This window comes from Falco rusticolus, chromosome 1 (assembly GCF_015220075.1).
Source record: "Falco rusticolus isolate bFalRus1 chromosome 1, bFalRus1.pri, whole genome shotgun sequence".
Taxonomy (NCBI): Eukaryota; Metazoa; Chordata; class Aves; order Falconiformes; family Falconidae; genus Falco; species Falco rusticolus.
The window spans coordinates 94,465,324-94,487,951 of NC_051187.1; the positions used below are offsets into that span (position 1 = coordinate 94,465,324).

Consider the following 22,628-nt stretch of genomic DNA (forward strand, 5'->3'; position numbering starts at 1 on the left):
CCGCTCCAAGTTCGTTTTTCACCCTTTACCAGCCACACTGTTACCTGCACTACCCGGCTGCCCACACCTCACCAACAAGCCCTCCTCAAGTGTGGACAATAGACCCAAGGTCCTCTTCGCTCACTCTCAAGCCACAGGGCCTGGAAGAGTGGAGCACGTTATAGTTAGATGCAGCTAGTCAACTGATGCAGATTTAATTAAAAAAAAAATATCCTGAATACTACAAGATTTTTAAGACTCTTATCATACCTGCTTTTCACTTCGGGCCACTGACTGCTCTGTGGAAATGTGCAAGCCCACAGCATTCTCACCAAAGTCAAAATCCCAGTGAGAAGTCTCACTTCCATAATGTTTATTACCTGCACTCTCTGATGCAGCTCCTGAATCATTATGTCACAGTTTGAACAGCAATTTGGGAGAACAATAATTGTTGTCATTTTTTTAACGAAGGTTTAGAAATCCTTTCAGAAACAATTTTGAGTTCCCTCCAGGAGAACTACCATTCCAGAAGAAAACTCCCATTGTTTCTTCTAGCAGCTCACAGGGAAGCGGAATTTTCCTCTGACCAAACCAATCCTCCAGATAACCATTATCACCACCTCCTTGCAAGGAATCTCTTGGGTGAGAAACACGTTTTCCACCCAATTTCTCTATTTTCACACAAGCGTGTCTCCTGTAGGAGAGATTTGCAGTCTGTCAGACCACTTGATGGACTACCCCTCCAAATCCCTATAAAGATTTAATATTGCTGAGCCCTCAAGGATCAGATGTGGCAGCAGAGAGAAGAGTAGAGATGTAGGAAGTTCTCTCTGCCTGTTTGACACCTCTAACCCTGTAACGTGCTTGGAAGGGCTGATCCTTTTGAACTTTGTGCGATGAGCTAGATGGCTGTGACCAGTTCAGGCAACTCAAAGCTGTCATAAATCAACAAGTCAACAACACTTGCCCAAGGCTGCCACCATGGCTTCTCACAGAAAATACTCTGTTCTTCTGATTACCGTCTTAGTGATTAGAAGAACCCATTATGGACCAGCACCCCATTGTGTTACTCACAGTAAAGCACAAAAGCACAGATGTGTGTGAGGAAATGGAAGTATTATTCCAGTGCATTACACAGCTCAGGCTTCATGACAACACCAAAATCTCAATAGGTTTTGGTTTTGTGCTTTCATAAACAAAACCCTGTGATTACTGCATGTGGTAAAAAGGAAACTCCAATCATGGGCCTTTAGACTCATCACCACCACAAAGTGCTAATTAATGTCTCAATCATTATGAAGCAACGCTGTTGCTCTGTTGTGTCAGAATGGAAAACTCGGCCAAAGCCACCAGCTACTCATTGCAAAGGGGGCTGATTTCCACCAAGATCTGAAACCAGCCTCCACAGCTGAGCATGCAGGCATACACAGTCAGATCGCTGTGTGTGCCAAGGATGCAGTCTGGCATTTGCAAACACAGGCACCAAGATCCCGTATGCACTTGCACAAAACTATTGAAATAAAAAAGAGACACTGGAGAAAAAAAAAGTCCCCAAAAGCTGGTAGGGGGTAGGGGACACTTCTCCAGAAAGGATGCAAATTTCTGGTGCATCTGAGTATTAAGCATGGTAGTATAGCAAGAGCTACAGTGGATAAGTTTTTACAGATAAACATACACACGCTCTTCCTTATGTTTTTTCCTGTTCATGGGAAAAAACCCAAACTATTCAATACCACAACTTTCTCCCTGCAACAAATTTGCTCTGTGCAATTTCCTCCTCCTGACCTATACATGCACAATAGGTTAGCCACACTATGAAAAAACAATTCCTAAATTAAGCCCTGCTATGATTTTATACTTCTGTAATGGCACGGACCCGAGTTAATGTTAAGTGGGATGGGGCAGCAGGGGAAGAGCATGCCAGGGTTAAGATGGAGCGTTTAGTAGCAATTAGCAATGATGCACAGTGCAAAAATAGCAACAATAAAAAAAAAAAAAAGGTTACACTAGAAATAAAACCATTAAGGGAAATAAATTTAACAGTTTAGCCAATTAGCATTCGTCTAAGAAAGGCAAACTTTCGGTTGCTGTTGTTAAGCAAACGGGAAAGAAAAAAACAGAATAATCTTATCAGAAATATTTACTTCCCACTAGCAATGACTCTGGGAGTGTTTTTCTAACAAAAGCCAGAGCCACTGTCCCACTTTTTTGTGACCCTCTCTGCAGTTCTAGGGAGAAAATATTTAGTTCAACATTATCGTAAGCTAGAATATGGCTCTATTTATGTGACAAGTTGACAACATACAATTTCATGCTTGTTGAACTGATCTGTGTTATATATTCACTGCGAATATTATGAAGCCTCACCATTATAAATATGAAACAGTATACACTTATTCAAAATAACTCCAGCAGTAGCAATTTATAGCTCAGTTGTTTGTGTGCTTATGAAGTCCAAATGCCACCTTAAGAAGCTGCATCTCACTAAAACAGATGTGGAGTGTGACTGTGACCAAAGTGGATTTAAGATGACCTCTGTGGAAGGAGGCTATTACATTTTTGTCTGTATGGCAGCTGACACCAGTTTGTATTTAGATACGTAGCCAGTGGGAACACAGTGTAACATGGTGTCCTCAAGGGCTGGTTTTAACGTGGGCCAAGACATTTGTCTAATGACCTAATTAGCCTACTACTCTTCTAGTGAGTGTTAGTCTTCCCTCTTGCAAAAAGGACAGGCACTCTGCAGAGCACAGCCACAGTATCTCAAGCCATGGCTGCTTCAGGTGAAATATCTCCTTAATGGGACTGTGAAGGGGATCAGTTGCATTTTCTTGATTGTGTGCCTGGGGAATGGTCTTGGTGGCCTCATATATCAAACAATAAACCCTCAAAGCAATTGGGTTTCGCTCATTTGGGACTTCTTTCCTGCCTGAAGGTTTCAACCAACATGCAAGGTTCCCGCATTAAAACAGAGACGTGTTTATACAGTTTGTAGTTTGCCTAGGCAGGAAAGTAAAGGGAGCAGCAGCACACCTTGCTAACACTAGATACAGAGCATTTGCATACACTCTTACCAATTACATAGCAGCCGCTTTGAGTAAAATAAATTCCACTTACTGCTAGAGCCCTTTTAAATGTCAGCATAGCTAGTCATAGATGATAGTTTACATACATCGTATACCCATAGATGTGATGTTATTGCACCGGTCTCCTATTTAGTAGATGCAGAAACCTGAGTCAGGCCAGAGACACTGGAAAAGGTAATGCATTCAAACACACAAGAAATGTGACATTGCTCCATTAGGAATATAAAAATTCTGCCACTTTCACCCATCCTCTGGTATTTTCTTCCCCTGAAACTTAGGGTCTTTCTCCCCCTCTCACAAGTGCTTTTTATAACACATTACTACCTTTTATTGTTCTTATAAAGTTTCCCATCCCGAATCTGCATCTTTTGCCTTTTATGTTTATTGTTGTATTAAACGCACAATGTTGTCTGTTTCCCTACTAAATCTATCCTGTAACCACATACTGTACATTCATTTCTCTAGGACCTCAGTAACTCTTATCTGTTTGCTTTTATGATCTCTTATGAACTGCTAGGAATAGCAATTTGCAGCGCTGTTTGTAAAGTCATCTCAGCCTGAACTCAGCCTTCCCCCTTTTTGCCATACAGTGATACTCTGCAGTGAAATCCCATTTGCCATAGAAGCATTTCATTACAGGATGCATTTTAGAGGGACAAGTTCCCAAGTACCCTACGTGTGCTTATCATGTAAAACATTCAATGTTTATGAATCTGAATTTCAAAAAACCTGCTTATTAGAGCTGGAAACTACATGTTGATACGAGATGGTCCAGTGCTAGCTTTGGATTCACCAATATGCTGCCTGCTCTACGTTACTGCCCAGAGCTATTTAGCTTGTGCTCTCAGAGTCCTCAGACATGCTGCTATGCCATTCACACAATCTCAGTTCTTTTAAGCACTTTGATAAGCTTTATTCTGCCATTATACCATCTAGAACATTAAACACAATGTTTAAGTTGTATGTTAAATCACAATCAGTTCCTATTAACTGTTCCAAGCTCCTCATTTTTATCAACAGTTACTTTATTAAATCCTTAATAATATAGATGGAATAGTTAGTTAATTTGTGTGTTGAGCCATGGATGTTAATTTGTAAACATAATAACATACTGCAATCATTTGCATAATAGCATTTTAATCTTTTTAGTAAAAGCTGTAATTCCCTACAAAGTACGCTGCAGTAGAAACTAAGTGACTATTGGTAATAATAAAAAAGGCCTTAAAATTCTGATCCTATTATAGTGTTGGAACATACCCAAACTGCTACCATAATCTCTGAAATGTTACTGTTCTCTGATTTAGGTGTCTGTGTCAAGAATAAAAATGAAGTATAACTGGTAGCAGTAGACTATTTCCTAAATGTAATTTAGTATTCACTAAGCACCAGCACTTTGCAAATAGCTCTGAGGCTTTCCTTCAAAGTTCAGAGCTCTAGTTATGCATATTGTGTGAGGTACACCATGCAGCTCACCTCCAGCCTCTGTTGTGCTGAATAGATGGCTATGATAAATCATGCTGATTTGGCACTGAAGGGCATCAGCCATCAAGGATTTGACTACTATGTCTTTTTTTCCCTGAGATTGTATCTCCTTGAACTGCCTGCCCTGGGCTACTAGTTTTGGAGAAAATTAAAAAGTGGAAAAAATGTTAGGGAAGCCAGTACAGAAAGTCTGTATAGGCTCAGCTCTCTGGAAACCCATTAACACCAGTCACAAGACTGGCAAAGAAAACATTGGTGGTTGTTTAAAAGTCAGGCCAAGTCATTTTACGCAAGATCTGGTAATTCATTAATCAATCTGGCTGCAAACCTTGAATGAATAACCTGAAATGCTGAAAGAGACTGGCAGCACCACAGAACATGAGGGATTTTATAATCTGAACCATTACAAATTACCCTGGTGATGTTTAAGGCTCCCCTCTATCCTCACCATCTTCCTGATGCAAACCTTTCCAAATAAATAAGAAATCATTTATCTCCACGAATTTCCCTGCTGCCAGGGGCAAGACAGTACGCATTTCATTGTTCGTCTCTTTCTCTTCCCACATTCTCATTGCTTGTAATACAGCGGGGTTTGGCAGCCTACAATAAAACATAGTAGCCTACTTAGGCTTTCCAAATATGTGGCGCATAGCACAGTCTTGAAAAGTAACCTGGGCTACACCTACGCAAAACAATTAAAAATAAAGTCATCAAATATGGTGAGCATCTCTCTGCAATACAGAATTATGAAAATAAATGACATCCACAGAAGGGCAAGAAATGTGGGGTTTCTGAAGCCTTTTTAGGTTCAAAAAAGTTTTTGAAGGTTAAAAAAAGTCAAGTATGAGAATACCAGATGAATCTTTATGATTTTACAAACATTCATTATACTTTAAGAGGTTATTGCCTACCTGTGGGCTACATTTTCTCTTAGCATCAGTTGAGCTATTTGTAAGCAGCGCCAACAAAGAGCTCTATCCACCATAGGCATCTTCTTTCTTCATAATGCTAGGCACGGGTCATAAATAATTTTAAAAATTACTAACCTTACATGATAAGGTATGGTATATTTGAAGAAGCCTCAGGGGACAACAGTTTTCGTGCACAAAAAGTCTTTTCACTTGTGCCACGTTAAGCTGTATGGTTGTTCATGTTTTCATGTAGCGTTGGCTTTGAGAATGAAAAACAAGTAATTCTGATTTTCGAAAAGCAGCCAAATCGATTTTTTAGATATACAATTTTTTAAAGTCTAGTTCTTCACAAATGCAAATCATGAAAGTGAATGATGTAGTGAGCCATCTAAATAACTGGTCTTGGGTGACTTGTTAACTATTTACTTGCATGAACTTCTGTCAAGACAGTGCCCTGAGGGGCAAGAACTCCTTCGTTTTATCTTTCCAGTACTCAGAACAACAGGCAAAGAAAACTAGGTGAAAAACAGAAGTGACCAAGCTGTGAATAGAAAGAAATCAACTAATTCATAATATGCGCACATACACACATTGGTAAGAAGAGCATCCGCGATGGGGCAGACAGCACCTGCTTGATTCAGGACTAGTATCGGTAACATTGGCATGGGAGTAAACTAACACAGTGATGAATTAGGTGCATCTACAAAATACTGGTGTGTTTTAATACTAGGGTGAAAGCCAGTATCTCATCACACCTAAGCGGATGAAAGCAGGGATTTATACTCAACAGTTACATACTATCTAGACTAATTGGACCTTTATCTCACTTGGCTCCTGTTGCTACCATCGCTATTAATAATTTCTAGTCCGTGAGACTCCCAGTGCCACTGGAAGTGTCTAAGCTTGTGGGTACTCAGCTCAAATGAGCTTCCAGGAATGTGATTTGCAGAAAGGTTGAAAATTCACTCTCTCAAACACAAGGTCTTCTTTACAAAAATGCACCAGAGACACCCAGGAACTTTGTAAAGGGCTTTTGAACACTGGCCCCCACCTAGACAATGCCACTACCTCAAAGGGGAGTGAGTGTGCTTCATTCAAGGTTAGGTCCGTCAATTAACATCATACAGCTTGTGCAATTAATGCTGCTCTGGTACATCTCGGCATTTGCTTGCCATTCTGGTTCTTTCCCTTCCACCCCAAAACAGACCGTATTTCTATTTCTGTATGACAAGGCCTCATCTGGAAGCTTAAGTTAGATGAAAGATAAAACATATGACTCCTACGATGACAAAATGGGAGGGGGGGGAGGGGAAAAAAGTTACTTTCTTTAAAAAGAAAAGCCAATGCAGATCAATATGGAAAAATCTAGAGATTACCAAATAGGAAACTACACAAAACTTCCATTCTCTCAGCTAAAACAAATAGTTCCTCACAGAGTATGTAAGACAGTCTCTGGAGGAAGAAGACAACTTCTTCTGTTCTTGAGCACCCCCAGTCGTCACATTACAGAGCAGCAGAGGCGAAAAACCGTGCAAGGTATCCAGCTGCACAATGGAGAATGGGGACAGGGTTAATGTATGGGAGGAGAGAATAACTGTTTCATTCCCATGTTCCTAAGCCAAGCAACCAAGAAATGTAAATATAACAAACTATGAAGCTGAAAATAGTCTAATTTTGTACTGCAGTATTGCAAAGTGCTATTAGAGCACAATTTGTCCCTACAGGTAAGTGTGGGCCAAGCTGTGCTGTCAGAGACAGTGATGCACCCTGCAACTGAAGCTGATGAGCGCGAGGAAATCCAAGCATTTGCAAAGAGGACAAGAGAATCTGTCTGTTAGGAAAGCAGCAGCATATTTCAATTCCCAGTTATTATTTCTGACCTATTAGTTGCTGCCTAGATGCATTCTCCAAGCTGCATACCACCTATTTCTTCACACTGGGGCTGCTCATCCTCAGATGCACCCAGATATGCCTCTGAGAGGTCACATAATGACCATGTCACCATCTCCCAGTAAGGTTAAATACAAGACTATCTGGTTGTCTTGCTGTTTGCCACATGCTTTGATTTTCAGAATGGGAATTGTCTCATATAGGAAGTGACAATTCCTATACAAGGTGTGTAGGCGAATTGTCACTACCTATCCAAGACAATTTGGTACTCGGCAGCTGTGGCCACCAGTGCAGCCAGGCAGTTATGCGCAGGGCAAGCAATGAGCCTGTGATCAAGTTCCACTGGTTTTACTGGAATGACCTATGTGCTTAGAGTCAGTAGATGCTTAATTATACTACTTATCTGGAACTTACACTTTGAAAGTCTGCATCTTCAAATTTTTTTTCCAAAAGGAAAATGCCTTTGCATTTGGCTTTTGATGAGCCGGGAAAAAGAAATCTCCTCAGTTATAAAAAAGGTAAAGCCACTCTCTACCACACTAGCTGCAAATGTGTCCCCTGCCCCCCTGCCTCCCTGCTACTTACCATCCAAACCTACACACCAACACGTCCTACTCTGCCCGAGGCAGTACAACTGCAATTCAAGAACAAGATGGAGTTTGGAAACTTTGTAAAACAAGGCACAGAACATTACACAACTTGTGAAAATAGAGGGTCTAAGTACATAGCTTTGCAAGGCTAATTTCATTTTGATTTGAATAAAATTAATTCCAAGTTACTTGGGTGTAAATTATAGAAACTGAATAGAGAGGACTGGTTTCTGCTATCAGTTACACCAGTATAAATCCAGAATAACTTAATCTGCATCAGGGAGATCACTGTGGGTTTAGACCTGTATATAAAAACGTTTATTTTTGTTCAGGACATCTTAGGCAACCAGTTTTACTATACTGATTCAGTTAATCTTTTCCAGCTTTTAAACTCCACCGTGATAATTCGGGGCTTCCCCAAGCCAGCGGGCAGCTGTACTTCCTGGACCTGCAGTACCTGCCCTGTGAGAGGTAGTACCCATAGCTTGCTGTTGCACAAGGTCTTCCTGCCAGCTAACTGTCCAACTTCCCAGTCAGCGGATGATCTATAGCATCTCCAATCATCAAGGAGGGAAGGAGGTTAGGGTTCAGGAGGAGCATGGCTGTCCAGTAACCACAAGGCAGAGAATCGTGAAGCTTTACACAAAAAATGAGACTGGAGATAAAGCGACAGTAACCCTCCTCTCGTACACCCTGATCCTCACGGCAGAATTGTAAAGAAAACATTTAAATCTCTCCTACCACCCTTCAACTTTTACTTTAAGACTGCTCTCCACCAGGAGATCGATGAAACATCCCAAATGATGTGCTGGTTCCTGAGCTACTGACAGCCTTTGCTGCCTTCTCTGCCACATCAACCCTTCTTCTCCCCTATACATCAACTACAAGGACCTCTCAATTTGTGTGCAAGTGCCTTGTAAGGCTCTGAGTGGTAAAAAGCTTTACTAGAAATGCTACAGCTACTCATCAGCTTGCTGCTGTGCTGCACTCCACTTCTTGCCGGGGAATGCAAGCAGAAGACAACAAACACGTTTCAACTTTTGTTTGTCTTTGTAGCTGACAACTGTGCAACTCCTTGCTGTGACGCCACAGGGCAGTGTGCTCTAGGCACTCTTTAGCTGTTTCCTTTCAAAAATCAAAAGGTCCGTTTAATTCCTTTCAAAGCTTTTCCCCCCTGCTCTCTCCAGATCGCAGGCCTGGTTTTGATCATGAGGATGAAGGGCGCCAGTCTGAACCTGTAACACACATCACCACATTTGTTGTCTCTGAACAGGGGAAAAATAGTAAAACTGTTGTCCACCCGGCTACAAAAAATTGGAAAAAAAGCAAGCAAGGGCTTTGCAATGTGCACTTGCATCTCCTTGCCTTACCTCGAATATATTGGCGGGTTCGTTGCTGTACTGATTAGAGATGATCTCTGACTGGTCGCTGTACCACTTCAGTCCCCCCAGAAAGCTGTCTGCGTCCAGGTCGTTCACATCTAGTTCAGAGAGGTCAAGTTCTGGGAGATCTGGGCAAAGCGGCTGGTCTTCGCCAACCAAAGCAGCACACTGCAGGAAAACAGCAACACAGAAATAGTTCCATTAATTACAAGGAATCTATTAACTTTAATATCATGTGATAAGAATTAAGCCTCTATTAAGCTATAGCACAGGGTCACTAGAATTGACTTTGTTTTCTGGAAGAAAACCCCACTAAGTATTAGAACATTGTTAGCTCTATACAGGTATGCAAAGGGGAGGAGGAAACAGGAGGGCATAAGCTGCCTTCTCTATCACATCCCTGTCCAGGGGCAACAAGTTTCGCTCTCCGTATACTCTTTGATAAAGATCATGTTCAAAGCTTTATTACATCCAATAGCAGAGGCCAAAGCATGCCCTTATTCTCCTGTTTCAGAGAGAACCAGTGCAGGTAGAAGTTACAGATGAATACCTCTGGGCAAGGTCTGTCACGCATTTCCTGATGCATTCAGGTTACAGAGGCACAGCCTGTTACAGCCTTCAGCCCTGGAGGCTAGCTCAAGCTGGAGATAGTCACACTTTCACTTCTACAGATCCTCACTGTAATCCTTGAGGTCAGTCATGATGGTGGCTACCATATGGGCCTAAAAAAGTACGGGTCAGTGCTGCTGCTGTGCTCTTCCCCGATGCACCTGATGCACAGACCACAGCCACCCAGTTACACGTTAGGGTCCTGGCAACAGAAGTGCATTCTGAAATATCCCTATATTCACCATTTGCATGACAAGCATAGTTAGTTCACACAGCCTTTGACCCTCTTGGTGTAAAGCGCATGTATTGTCCCAGCCAGTTTCCTAAATGTCCCCAGACAGCGGCTGCGGTGAGTGACCCAAATGGGTTTTCCTCTTCTGGCAGCCTCTGATTCAGTAATCCTAATGTAGAGTGTCTGTGAAACATTTTGGCTGAGGCAGTAAACAAAGTCTAGTCTGCATGGATCCTCTGCAGCAGCGCAAAATGTTTTTGTCTCCACGACTTACGAGAAGAGTAGTGATAAATACCAATAAACCTGGAGTAAGTGTCCTTTTATATGCTAGTATGAAGCTAGATAGGATATTGACTGACCTACTAATCAAGAAAAAATTAATAGCACACATCCACTTTAGCGCAGCAATTGAAATGTTAGAGTATCCACCAAAACCATTTCCTAATTATGGAAAACACGTAGTAACAGCTTGGCAAATACCAGAGTCCCGTACGTCAATGCTGCTCGATCAAGCAATTCCTCCTGCTCTGTACCACGTACCTTTGTAACTCGTCTTCATACATCTACGTTGATACGGGTACATTGCAAAACGCACACAAAGCTGCAAAGGCACCAGGCCGTGAATGGTTAAAAGCCACTTAAAATCAACTGAGTCTAAGGGCTGCCACCCTATCTAACACTGTGTTAAGGATGGCCAACAGCAGGTCCTCCTCAACTCCTGTCAGTTGACTGGGTGGCCTGAAAGATTTCCCAACTTCTGTTTGGACTGAAGTCAACCCAGAAAATGCCACTTTCTGAAGACAGGTGTCTGTAGTGCGCTAACACAGTGCCCACAGATGTGAATTGCTCAGTACCGGCTATGTCACTCTCCCAAGGACCGCCTTTCACAATAATGCAAGCGAGGGCTGCTGAAGGTGCATTTCATTGAGGTTTTTGTCCCTGGGAATCTCGGCGCGTCTGCAGTGTGCAGGCTGGATGCAGCAGCACAGCCATGAGCAAAGATTTTGTCTGTTGGCACAAAGACTCGGTGCAGCTGGTGTGAGCTATAATTTACCAGGCAACTTCTACATCTACCAGGACACCAAGAGATAATCACGGAATAGGCCAAGGGGCAAGGGAGCTGAGAGGCTGCAAAATGAGGCTCTGAAATAGCAGTTGCTTTTCTTCCTATTATTTAAGGGGCTGCAGAACTTTAAGAAGTCAAAACCCCACTTAAGTAATTTTCACTGCGCACAATTTTTTACCATTATTTTGGGCACAGGGGACAAAAAAAAAAAAAAAAAAAGAAAAACCAAACAGGAAAAAAATTAGAGAGTTCCCTCTTTTTTAGTGCGAGAGACAACGTTCCGGCAGCAATCTTATAATGCAGAGATGACCTTTTTTGATGCTTGGCCGAAATCTCTGATCTTATTAAAGGATAATCTAGTTTTTGACTGAAAAGGTAGATTCTCAGCATCACTCTCAGTTTGTGTTGTGGAGGTCAGTAGCTTATAACTGATGCCATAGACTTCTGAAGTATCCTGCTGATCTGTTACTGCTTTCGTTTGTAAAAATAGCTTCACTCTGTGAACCACCTACTTAAACATGTTTACTTTTGGTAATCTGCATTTTTAAGTTCCTACAGTGGGCTTTTGAAACAACATAAACAATGGTACTAAAAAAAAAATATCCTGCTCATTGCAGTTTTCATTTGCCTATAGCGACTGCAATGTCACCTAAAAAAAATGTAATTGCTGAAATGAAGTATATATGCTCTTGCCAATGTTGACATGATAATAAAATCAATGTTTCTGAATATGACATTATGCTTCTAATCTGAGACACATTAGTAGCAAGTGTTCCTGTTATTAATTTATATTTGGCCTTTGGATGATGCCAGATTTAACACTCCACGTCCTAAAACTGTCCTCATCTGACATGCTGATATTTACTGTTTGCCTATACATCTGTAACAGGTGCACCTGCATTGCTAGCACACATTTTACTGTCTTCCCACTGTTATTTGATATGATAGTTATTCCATAAGTATAGCCTTAATTTTACAGTAACATTTAGGAGGATAAAGCAGTCACTAAACACAAAAGGCTAATTACTGTGCGTTATTTCACTCCAACAGAGTTTTTTTCTCTTAGTTCAGGCACAAACAATAAATTAGCTTAACTGCACCGATGATAATGAATCATTATAATTAAGTATAATTCTCCATTAACCTTTCGGATGTTTTAGTGCCTTTGAAGGTAAATTAAAACAAAATAAACAACAAAAAAAAAAAAGATGACTGGACTTGTGCCATATTAATTATATTAATGAAAATATAATCTGTGTTTTATTTTTAACAAGTTTTTCGAACAGCCAAGGGGGTGAACTCAGGAAAGAAAGAGAGACTTGACAGAACGTGTGTCATGTGGATTCTCTCTATCAGTCTTTGCAACCTTACTGTACATCACCTTCATTAAGCTGTGAAGCACTGGGGACGCTGATCAGCTACAGTGATACAGGCCTTTATTAAGCAACATGCCATTCTGTCATTATGTGAGCATGAATATAATACCTTTTACGTTGACAGAAAACATTAATGATTCAAAAAATGAAAGCTGCCTCCAGTACCTGCCGCCTGCGGTATTTTAGATCGGTAAAGGTGATCCCCTGAGCCAAAGCAGCACGCAGATGCTAGTATTGCTACAGGAAGTGCAATGCCGGAGCACACTGGTAAAATCCTACCCACAGTTAATCCATCCACCACACAATTAATATTAAGATCAAACCTTTTTTTTTTCCTCTGCACTATGAAAAAGTCATTGACATAAATTATCTATTCTGTTACTAGCTTGAAATTACTGCAGGAACTCTAGTGATTAAAATAAATCTTCAGTATTTCCATATAAGCTGGTTCCTCAATCAGCTCCTAGCAGCATTAGGAATAATACATGATGGAAAAATGAAGCGACGGCAGCTGAGACCCATGCTACAAGCCAGACAACAACCCACAGGATACTCCAGCTACTCAGAAACAATTAGGACTTTGGAGCCAGAAAGTCATCCACTTACAGCCTTGACTCATAATAGCTACAGGACATATGAATTATCCATATCTATTTCACTTTACCAAGAAATCAAAACAAGATAAGAGCAATTACAATATGCAAACAGAAATCAGTGGATACAATGGTAAGCTGCAAATATTTAAAACACAACAAAAAGACTTGAGAATCCCAACTCATGCTCCACCAGACAGGAAAAATATACTGGAGAACACAGTAACGTTTTTGCTTTAGATGGGTAGCTCTCTACTGCACGAACATCTTATTTAAAAAGCATCGCCTGTAACCTGTTTTTCCCTCCCCCATTGCCCGAGGGGAGCGTTTTAAGCACTTATTCCAAGCTCGCAGCCAGAGGATTAGTTCCTTTGAGCAGGTCTGTATTTGGGATTCCTCTCCATGGGGTCCAAAGAAAGTTTGCCTCGCTTCACAAGTTGCCCGAACTTTCAGGTAACGCTCCATTTTGCTGAATGCAAACATGCAGAAATCCTCAAACCTCACTTTATACTCCAGAGATTACCAGGGAGCTGCTTGCCTTTTATTTTTTTTTTTTTTCCCTTTATGAATCGTAGCCAGCAGAAGCTGTGGATTTGATGTATTGCCGTCTATTTTTACACAAGCAGCAGCAGCAGCGGCAGCAGCAGCAGCAGTTCACAGAGTCCTGCATAAACTCTATTCTCATGGTTCATCCTGTTGTCTCTGCTGTACAGTGGGATTTAACCATTTGTTGGACTACTCGGATTGACTGCGAACCCTGCTCTATGGGACATTAGCTACAACGTCATTATTCCAATACCACAAGAAGCAGGGAAACGTCTCCTTCCAGAAATCTCTTTTAAAAGCATCTAAAGCCAAACAACAGGGTATTCGTTCTTATGTGCGTGTTTGAATTCTGCAGCTGATAAACCTTTTGACAGAGTACAGTGAAACAAGCAATTAAAAGACGAAGCCACTGGTTAATTTAAACTTCTTTTTTATATATATATATATATCTCTAATGCTAATCTTATTCTAAATAAACATGGCATTTTTCCAACCAGGCCACTAAACACCACTGGAAAGACTTCAGACACCGATTCATATCAATACCTTAAGCATAAATATTGCATATGACGGGAAAGCGAGCCAGAGGCACATGAAAATAGTTTCCAACTGCAGGAGATACTGATGACAGCAGCTCAGCTTTGATTTGCTCAAGGCATCGCAGAGTAACCTTAAAATAGCAAACTTACTGGAGTTAAGATAAGATTCGGACTTGTTTGCAAAGTATGCCGCCTCGGCCGTCCTGCCGGTCCCCTGACAAGCCCACCGTCCCCGCCGGCCGCCTGCACCCCATGCGCCGCCCACCCCTCACCTCGAGATCACTCCATACAGAGTCCTGGTTGCACATGTCCCACGCCATCCAGCTGCGGAGCGACGGCAGGAAAGCTGGCAAACTACAGTCCAGAGGCAGGCAGGCAGCAGACACTCATGCAGGCAACGAGACCCTCTCTGAGAGTGAACCGAAGGCACCTGTCTTACTACTGTTCCCCGTCACATGACAAAGCTATTAAAAAGTAGGCTGGGCTGTCACTCATCCAGCCTTCTAGTGCCGCTGCTCCAGCCCGTGACGTCACCCAGGGGCAGACCCAGCCTGAAGTGAAGTAAATCTTTGCAAAACCCGCTCAGACCTCGGCGGCCGCGGCACCACGCTGCGATTCAAAGCAGATTTCCACGCCACACCCCCGAAACTCTGCTCCTGCCGTAGCGTAGCTCCTATACCTCCCCATCCTTTTTAATTTCTTGGCTTGTTTTCTTTTTATACCCCCCCCAACCCCCACCCCCCCAGCAAACAACAGGCAAAGCTGTGCTTATTATAAAGAAAACGTGAAGTAACTCCAAGCCGAGCTACAGCCTGCGTGCTCCGAGGAGCCCCAGCCTAACCTTTGCAGCGCCCTCACCGGCTCCCCAGCACTCCTTCCTTTGGAGAGGCTATCCCAGAGTTTGGCAAAAGTTATACCACCTTCCAACATTATTTTTTTTTTTTTTTTCTTTCCCCACTCTGAGATTTTGTACCTCGCCAAGTATTTTGGTTAGGTTAAAGGTTTCTCATGGATAATTGTAACTCAGGTTAGTTTTTCCACCCCAAAAGCAGCAGCAAAACACCCCCCAGGCATTTCTCTGGAATGGAGTAAACAACTATAAAAAAACATTCATACAGTTATCTCACCTGCTACAAGGAGGGAGCCTGATCCCCTTCCGAGCTAGATTACAGTATTTCTCAGCTGCTCTTTAACCACTTCTCTGACTCTGTGTATTCCCCCTAGAAACAAGGGTTGTTACAAGCAACTGCCACAGTCCTGCCCACAAGTGCTCAGACCCCCACCGCCTTTTCCTGCCGGCACCATTGCCTCGGGGTGCCTTGTGTATAAACACCATGGACCAACCCCCCTGACCTGGACCCTGCATATTCTCGTTGAACGTAAGAAAAAAACTCTTGTCGTGTGAAAACCGGCCAGACTCTTAACAGACGTGTCTCCTTGCTGAAGCTCTTCCCAGGCAACTGGGGCTACTGCAGGTGCAACCAGTTTATGATGCCCCTTTGCACTGCATACACAACAAACTCCAGGTACCAAACTGAGCTGCAGAACATTGCCCACAACAGGCAAAAGCCCCACAAATAAAGGTCTTGTTTAACTGTCCCCACCTGCCTGCTTATTGTCTTAAGTTGCAGGGTTTTTTAATTAACTGGGTGCAAAAAAGTCTAGTGAAATGTAAGCGCTGGCTCCACTGCACTGGGCTACCAGTCAAAGTCACAAAACTATAATTGATCATCCTTCTTGTCATGAAATATTCATTCTCATTGTTATTTGCAAACTTGAGTATTCTAAAGGCTAAATGAATTCAATTACTATACAAGGCTATGGTGATTTGGTGAGAGAAAAGATAAATAAAAAGAAGTACAATTCTTGAAATAGCCTTTTTCCTGCAGACATTGGAATCTTCAGAAATGGTAGGAGGTCTCAGATACATCCTTAGCTTATTTGCGTTCCCTTGTAATTCATTATTTCAAGTTCTGATAAAATGTAGTTTTCCCAGCTTGTGCTTAAGTTGCAAATCACATCGCACTGTCATATTTTCAGCAAGCATAGATGACAAAAATGGCATTGTTTTTACTTTACTTAATTAAAAAAAAAACCCACAGCAAAAAACCAAATGACTACAGAAAGCCTTTCCTACAAATGATTAAATTAACGGTATTGCTTCGCTCTCATGACGAAAAAAAACTCATTTCCTTCCCAATTATATGCTGATTTAATGATAAAACTTCAGCAAATTATTAAGATCTGGGGCAAAGATGAGTACCTCTGCCCCCCGAACAGTCAACTGTGAAATAATGCTGGGCACCTGCCTGCCTGGAGTAGTGTCGGTTCTTATTAATTATTATCTGTGGATCCATGGTTGGTGGAATATTCTCCTTCAATACCTACTTATAATTGTGTTCATTGACTGTGCCGAATCCATCATCTCTTTTTTTTTGAAGTTTCATTCACACCTTTTATAGAAATGTATTTACACTGGAACATTTCATATTGCTGTTTTGGGTATTTTGACCTGCTCATGTTGTTTCTATTTTCTACATTTCCACTTCACTGCTTTCCCTTCAAATTAGCAAGTTAACTGATAAATATAAACTGTGACCTTAGTGGTGCTCTCACCATACAAGCTCTAGAGATTGGAGAACTGTCTTAGTGCGCTACAGACAGTGCAAGCAATAGGTAATAATAACTAAGTCCCCCAGAGCTTTTCTATGGCCCTGTCCACATTATGGCTTGAACTTTGCTGGCAGTTCCAGCGTGACCTGGAAGGGATGCCAAGCACGATTTCAACTACAAAAGACTGCAAGGTTTCAACAAGGGTTCCCCATTGCTTGGCAAGTATTTCTTTTTTTCTTTTTTTTTAAATCAAAGTGCCTAACCCCAGACATTGTATAAATTTACTCACTAGGATCTTTCTTTCACATGTTTTAATGTGTTTTTTTGAGCGCAGTGCCTGTAAGAGGAGGAAAGTGAGGAAGGCAGGCAGTTGCAGCGGTGGTGTAGTTTGGAAATGGTGCAGCCTCAGCATATGTAAATGAAGCCTGTGAAACCCAGCCAGCACCTAGGCTGCTCTTCTCAAAGGAAACCTTGTCTTCTGAACATTCCCTAGTAGCTTTAGCAATGATCTCCCCTCGTGTTTTGACAACACAAAAGAATTGCACAAACATCTTTTGTGGGGCAGTATCTGAGCGCGCACACACGTTATTTGGTTCCACAACAAACACACACAAAGAAAACCCTCTTTCAGCCGGTAAAGTCTGTGGGTCCGTTTGACCCAATCTGCCCCGCTGAAATGTCCGCCATCAGACCACTTCCTCCATCACTGCACTTCCTCTGTTTTCAGGGTACTTTGTACCTAGTCTCAGCGATTCCCAAATTTTGCCTTTTCTTCCTCAAGGGCCATAATTCAAGAAAGTTCCAGCAAGCCTTCCAACACCATTTGGGCACAAATTCCCAAATCCGAACACATCTTTTAACAGGGCTGGAAGGTATGGCTGCCTGCAACAACAGGGAATAGAATTCAAAGACTGAAGCCTTCAAGTCCTCCGTTCTTGACTTTTTCCTGGATTCAACGTTCATTTTATCTCTTCCTCCTCTTTTTTCACCCACATTTTCTAACTGGGGTCATGGTTTTTTCCCCTTGATTTCAATTTCTCAAAGAAGCTACTGATTTTGGAGCCCCCATGATTTTGAAATCCAAAACCTAGTCCCTTCACCACGGCACAGAGGAAGGAATTTTTTTCCTTGCCCCCAAGACTGTGTATGGTATGTGCTGATTTTCAGCAAAGTTTGCTACTTTTCCCATGGAGTAAAGACAACCAAACTCATATATAAAAAATAGTGCTGGAGTTTCAGCAAGCTGAGGTTTGCAAACCAGTTCTTATACCAGTTCAACCCCTTCTGCTCAGCCCTCCAAGACTGAACAGCCTTACAGCAGCAGATCAGCCGACTGCTGTATATGGAAGAGCAAGCTGCACTCCAAAGGTGTGTTAGCGTGAATGGTGTTCTATATAAAGTATATGTACCCTATTAATTTTTTATTAGAAATCTTCTTTCTCTGCATCTTTACTCTTATTTTTTGCACAGCCCTGTATTTGTTTTCCAGTCCATTCTCTCTGTTCCGTGTATATCCTATTTGTTTGCTGATTTTGTTTTTCCTTCTCAGCTTCTTTTCCTTATTTATCCAGTTCATCCTACCCAGAATACACCCTCAATAGCATAAGCCAGTGAGTCAAACTCCTTGAACTTCTGGGTTCATTGGTGCAGCAATTCTACAATGGAATAAAGCAGTGTGCCCTCTTCAATTTTGCCAGGGCAGTTATGAACTAAGATTTTGGGGTTTTTAACAGAGAAAAACCACAATGGTGCTCTGTACTAGCTCTCGAAAAAACTCAAGAGATCTGGGCCAAATTAATTCCTGGCCCAGCTCTGGGCCGCAGGCTGCTGTCTGAGGAGCTGTATATTAGAGGCCAAAATAACTTTCTCCGAACAGTGACGCATTACTGACATTACTGACACCAGGCTGAATTCTGCCACACCTGCCTCCACAGACTGAGGGCTCAAATAAGCAGCACAGAATGCCAGGGGAAATGGCTTCCTTGTTCACATGCAAATGGACCTGACTGTGAATATTCACTATTAGTGCAGATTAGCTGATTATCAGTGTTAACCAGGCTCACAGACATGCAACACGCTTTGTAACTCGGTGCTTGTTGTAAAAGCTTGTAAGAGTGCTTAAGTGAAGCAGGAGTACAGGTACCCGCTACAAGAAATCTTCCTAAATTTTCCTCATACCTCCCTGAACATCTCCCTCTTCACAAGCATATTTCACTTACTCATTATTAAAGCAGGAAAGCAAAGTCACTCCAGCTGGTTACATAAAAAAATACATTTGTCACTTGTTTCCCCCCAACATTTGGAGCATATGTTCTCCAGGACCCACATTTGCTATGATTTGCAGGAAAATCCAGCTTGTCAGGCCTGTTAAAAGCAGCATGAACAATGTCTTTCACTCGGGTTCGCAGAGAGACTAATCTGTAAAAGAGCATCTACATTTAAATTTATGATCCCTATATGTTTCAGAAACCATACCATGTGAACACATCATTTTCATGGGGAGGCTTTAGTGTTGTTTGAGCACAGATGCCCAGGCAAACCAAGGAAACAGATTCCTGTTTTGCAACTTCTTACACATTGGCAGAGCAGACAGAACCACATCAAAATCACAGACCGTTGCAGATCATCATCATCTCTCCTTTACTCACCTCACTGCTGATAGCTCCTTGGAACAAAAGAAATCATAAAAGTTCTTCCCTCCTCCTCCTCTCCCCCCTTACCCTTCCACACATTCAAGTCCCTGGAGAGAGACCAAAACTTGCTCATGTCTGAGATTATTAGACCTAGGGAATAGCTTCTGGTTCAGCAGCTGGGGGCATCCCTCACCACACTCAAGCTGTGCCCTTCCTCTCCCCCTCACAGCCTTGCTGCGATGCTCACACCCCTTCTGGGGATGGGCAATTGTCTTCTCCAGCCTCAGCCGCAGAGATTGGAACGTGGGGAAGCTTCAGGGATGCACCTTGTACTTGTAACTCTCTGCAGGGCTCTGGAAAACCCCGCCCAGATCCTTCTCGTTACCCCTATTACCATCCACCTTGCACCATCTTCCCTGGGGCACCTAGAGTATTACCCTGGAGCCCTTGTTTCCCAACTCATTCATAATTAATACCAATCTAATTTTTATCGACTTTTCCTGAGAGGGATCTGAAGAAGGTGATCCCAGGAAAAAACACCATGGATTCAATAACTTAAGGCACAGAACAGATTCCCTGATGCAACTGTAAGCAATTTGGTGGGAGCCAAGGCTGTTCCAAAGCTACCATTCTTTTCTGAGGCTGCCATCGGCTGTCACACTGCATGTGGGACTTGCCTTGCCACCTGGCCGTTTAGCCACCAAGCCATGACCTCCCAGCTTGGAGGGAAGCTGTCGTGCCCAGGCTGCCACAGCAGCGCAGGAGAACACGCTGCCTGCCAGATCCACGCCAAGGCTCACAGTAGCTAGTGGAAGAAAAAAAAAAAATCTATAATCTCCATAACCTAGCCTAACTGCTCTCTAAAATGGCTGGGAAGGCGATTGCAGTGGAGCACACACAAGTCTGCAGCGCAGCACTGGTGAGAAGAGTAACCTTTAAATACTTTAAAATCAAATCTTGTTTTACACAAAACCGCTATGGTAAAGTCGATGTGAATGAAACACCTTTGAGTGAAGGAACAGAGGGAAAGGCAGTGGACAGCTTTAGTGCCTCCTAGCAATTTTTTTTAATAAACTAGAGATGACAGACAGCCTTACCAACACATCTCTCATCTTCAAATAAGACTTTCTTCAGACAGAGCTCTGTGGAACTGAGTCAGCTTTTTTTCTTGGGCCTAGCTTTTGGCATTTTTCATATTAAAACAACGTATAATGTGGAAATAATTCTGAACTGTAGTAATCTGATGGGATATTAGCAACACAGACCACAGATTTGCTGTGCTACAAATTTAGACAAACAAAATAAAATGAGGGTATCACACAAAAGAACCTGAGTTGTTGTTTTGTGGGTCTTTTTTTTAATCTGCTTATGCTCCAAGTCACCCTTTATAGGGTTATGCCTGGCTGCAGAGGAGGGCAAGCTCCTGCAGAGACTGCTGTCAGTGGGCAGCAGAGCTTCACGTGGGCAGCAGCCAGCACTCACTGCTTGGCCTCTGATGGTCCCGGACTGCTGCAAAATGTCCCCTTCCCCAGCTGCCCACAGCGCCTGCACCCCATTTTCCTGAGTCAGCCAAGGACAGGCCAAGAGGAGATGGGGTCATCTCACCGCAACAGCCAATGCAGTCTCACACAGACACGCTCCTGAAGGATCAGCTTCGCTTGACCTCTTAACTAGTAGTTCCTGCCAGCCAAAATTAAGCCCTGAAGTTATTTTTAGCCAGAACCCTTCATGAATTGCAGTTAACTTGCAATATGCAAACTAGTGACTAGTGCTAGAGGAATCCCTATGGGTTTTGTGGTTCCACTCTCTGCTCAAAAGTCCAATTATTCATTTTTCTTGGAGCTGCAATATTCATCTAAAAAAGTTGCACAAATGGCAAGAGATGTCATCCTCCCTCCATCCCCAATTCAGATAACTGAAATAAAGGAAGATAAGCATTTAGCCCAGGGGTTATTAGCTGTACAAAGTGCAGCTGTAAACCTTTGGAGGCTGACCCTCCTCCAGCGATGCTTTAGAGGAGAAATTTGTCAGTACTTACACCATTGACTCAGAGCCAAACAAACTAGTGCAGAGATAGAACAGGAGAACTGCTAGCTGGGTTTGGGCTGAGCTACTCTTTTATTGTTATTTTATTTTATCCTACCAAATCATTTTCCTGCAATACCTGTACAAGAAAATGCAGTACAGTAAAAGGGGAGTTAAAAGTGGCTGGAAGGGGTGACTGCTCTAAATCTTTTGGAAAGGAATGGGAATTTTTAAATGGATTTAGGCAGGCTTTGAATCAGACCTTATCACAGAAGATGGGACCGAGACAGTTCAAAGCAGAAACTCCTCTATACATTTCCACCTTTTTTTTATTTTCGTACTACTCAGGCATCCCTAGCTTTCCCCTGTGAATGGAACAGCGATAAAAGTGCTGAGATTGCATCAGCTATCACCATTTTGGATATCTTTGTTCCCAAGAAATTTAGTATTTGGCTGAACATCCTTTGCCCTGGGGCACTGGTTAGTCTCATAATTATTTTGTAAGTGGGTACCAGTGAAGATTCATACCTCCTCCCAAAAAGGGCTATGACTATACTTTCATTACTTCTTCATGCCAATCAACAGAGAAGACAAGTTTGCTACTTTCATGTTCGTCCCTAACAGAGCTCTACCATTGTAAAATTCCCTGACATCTGACAATTAAACATTATTTGTTGTCTCTGCTCTGTTGAACTCCACATGCAGAACAGCAAGCCAGGGTAACGCGTTTAACTAAAAACATTGAAAGGACTGTGTAGGATTCACACTGACTTTGCTGGAGTGCACCCTTCCCTTTTGCCTGTTGCAGGCTCCCCTTTCCTCTCTGAGGAACAAAGCACCAAGTAAAAATAGGAAACTGCCTGAACAGAAGATTATTTTAATTTATGTAGCAAGTTACTATGCAAAAAAACCCTCTGAAAAAAACAGCAAACCAACACCAAAGAGCACTTCATCATAATATTATTACCAATTTATTAAACTGAGATTGCATAGACTGGAGAAATGAGTGTGACACATCCCCAGGGTTTTCTGGAGGTAGACCTCCAGCTGTTTCATTCTCACATGCAGTCCTGTTT

At 42.3% G+C, this 22,628-nt stretch overlaps 1 protein-coding gene across 1 annotated transcript in view; it reads right to left on the reverse strand.

The window, feature by feature from the left end:
* Positions 1-22,628, reverse strand: part of PPARGC1A (PPARG coactivator 1 alpha) — a 373,145-nt gene that overhangs the window by 52,563 nt on the left and 297,954 nt on the right. The window contains 1 exon segment of the mRNA XM_037390465.1: positions 9,309-9,488. Coding sequence (XP_037246362.1) covers positions 9,309-9,488 — 180 coding nt within the window.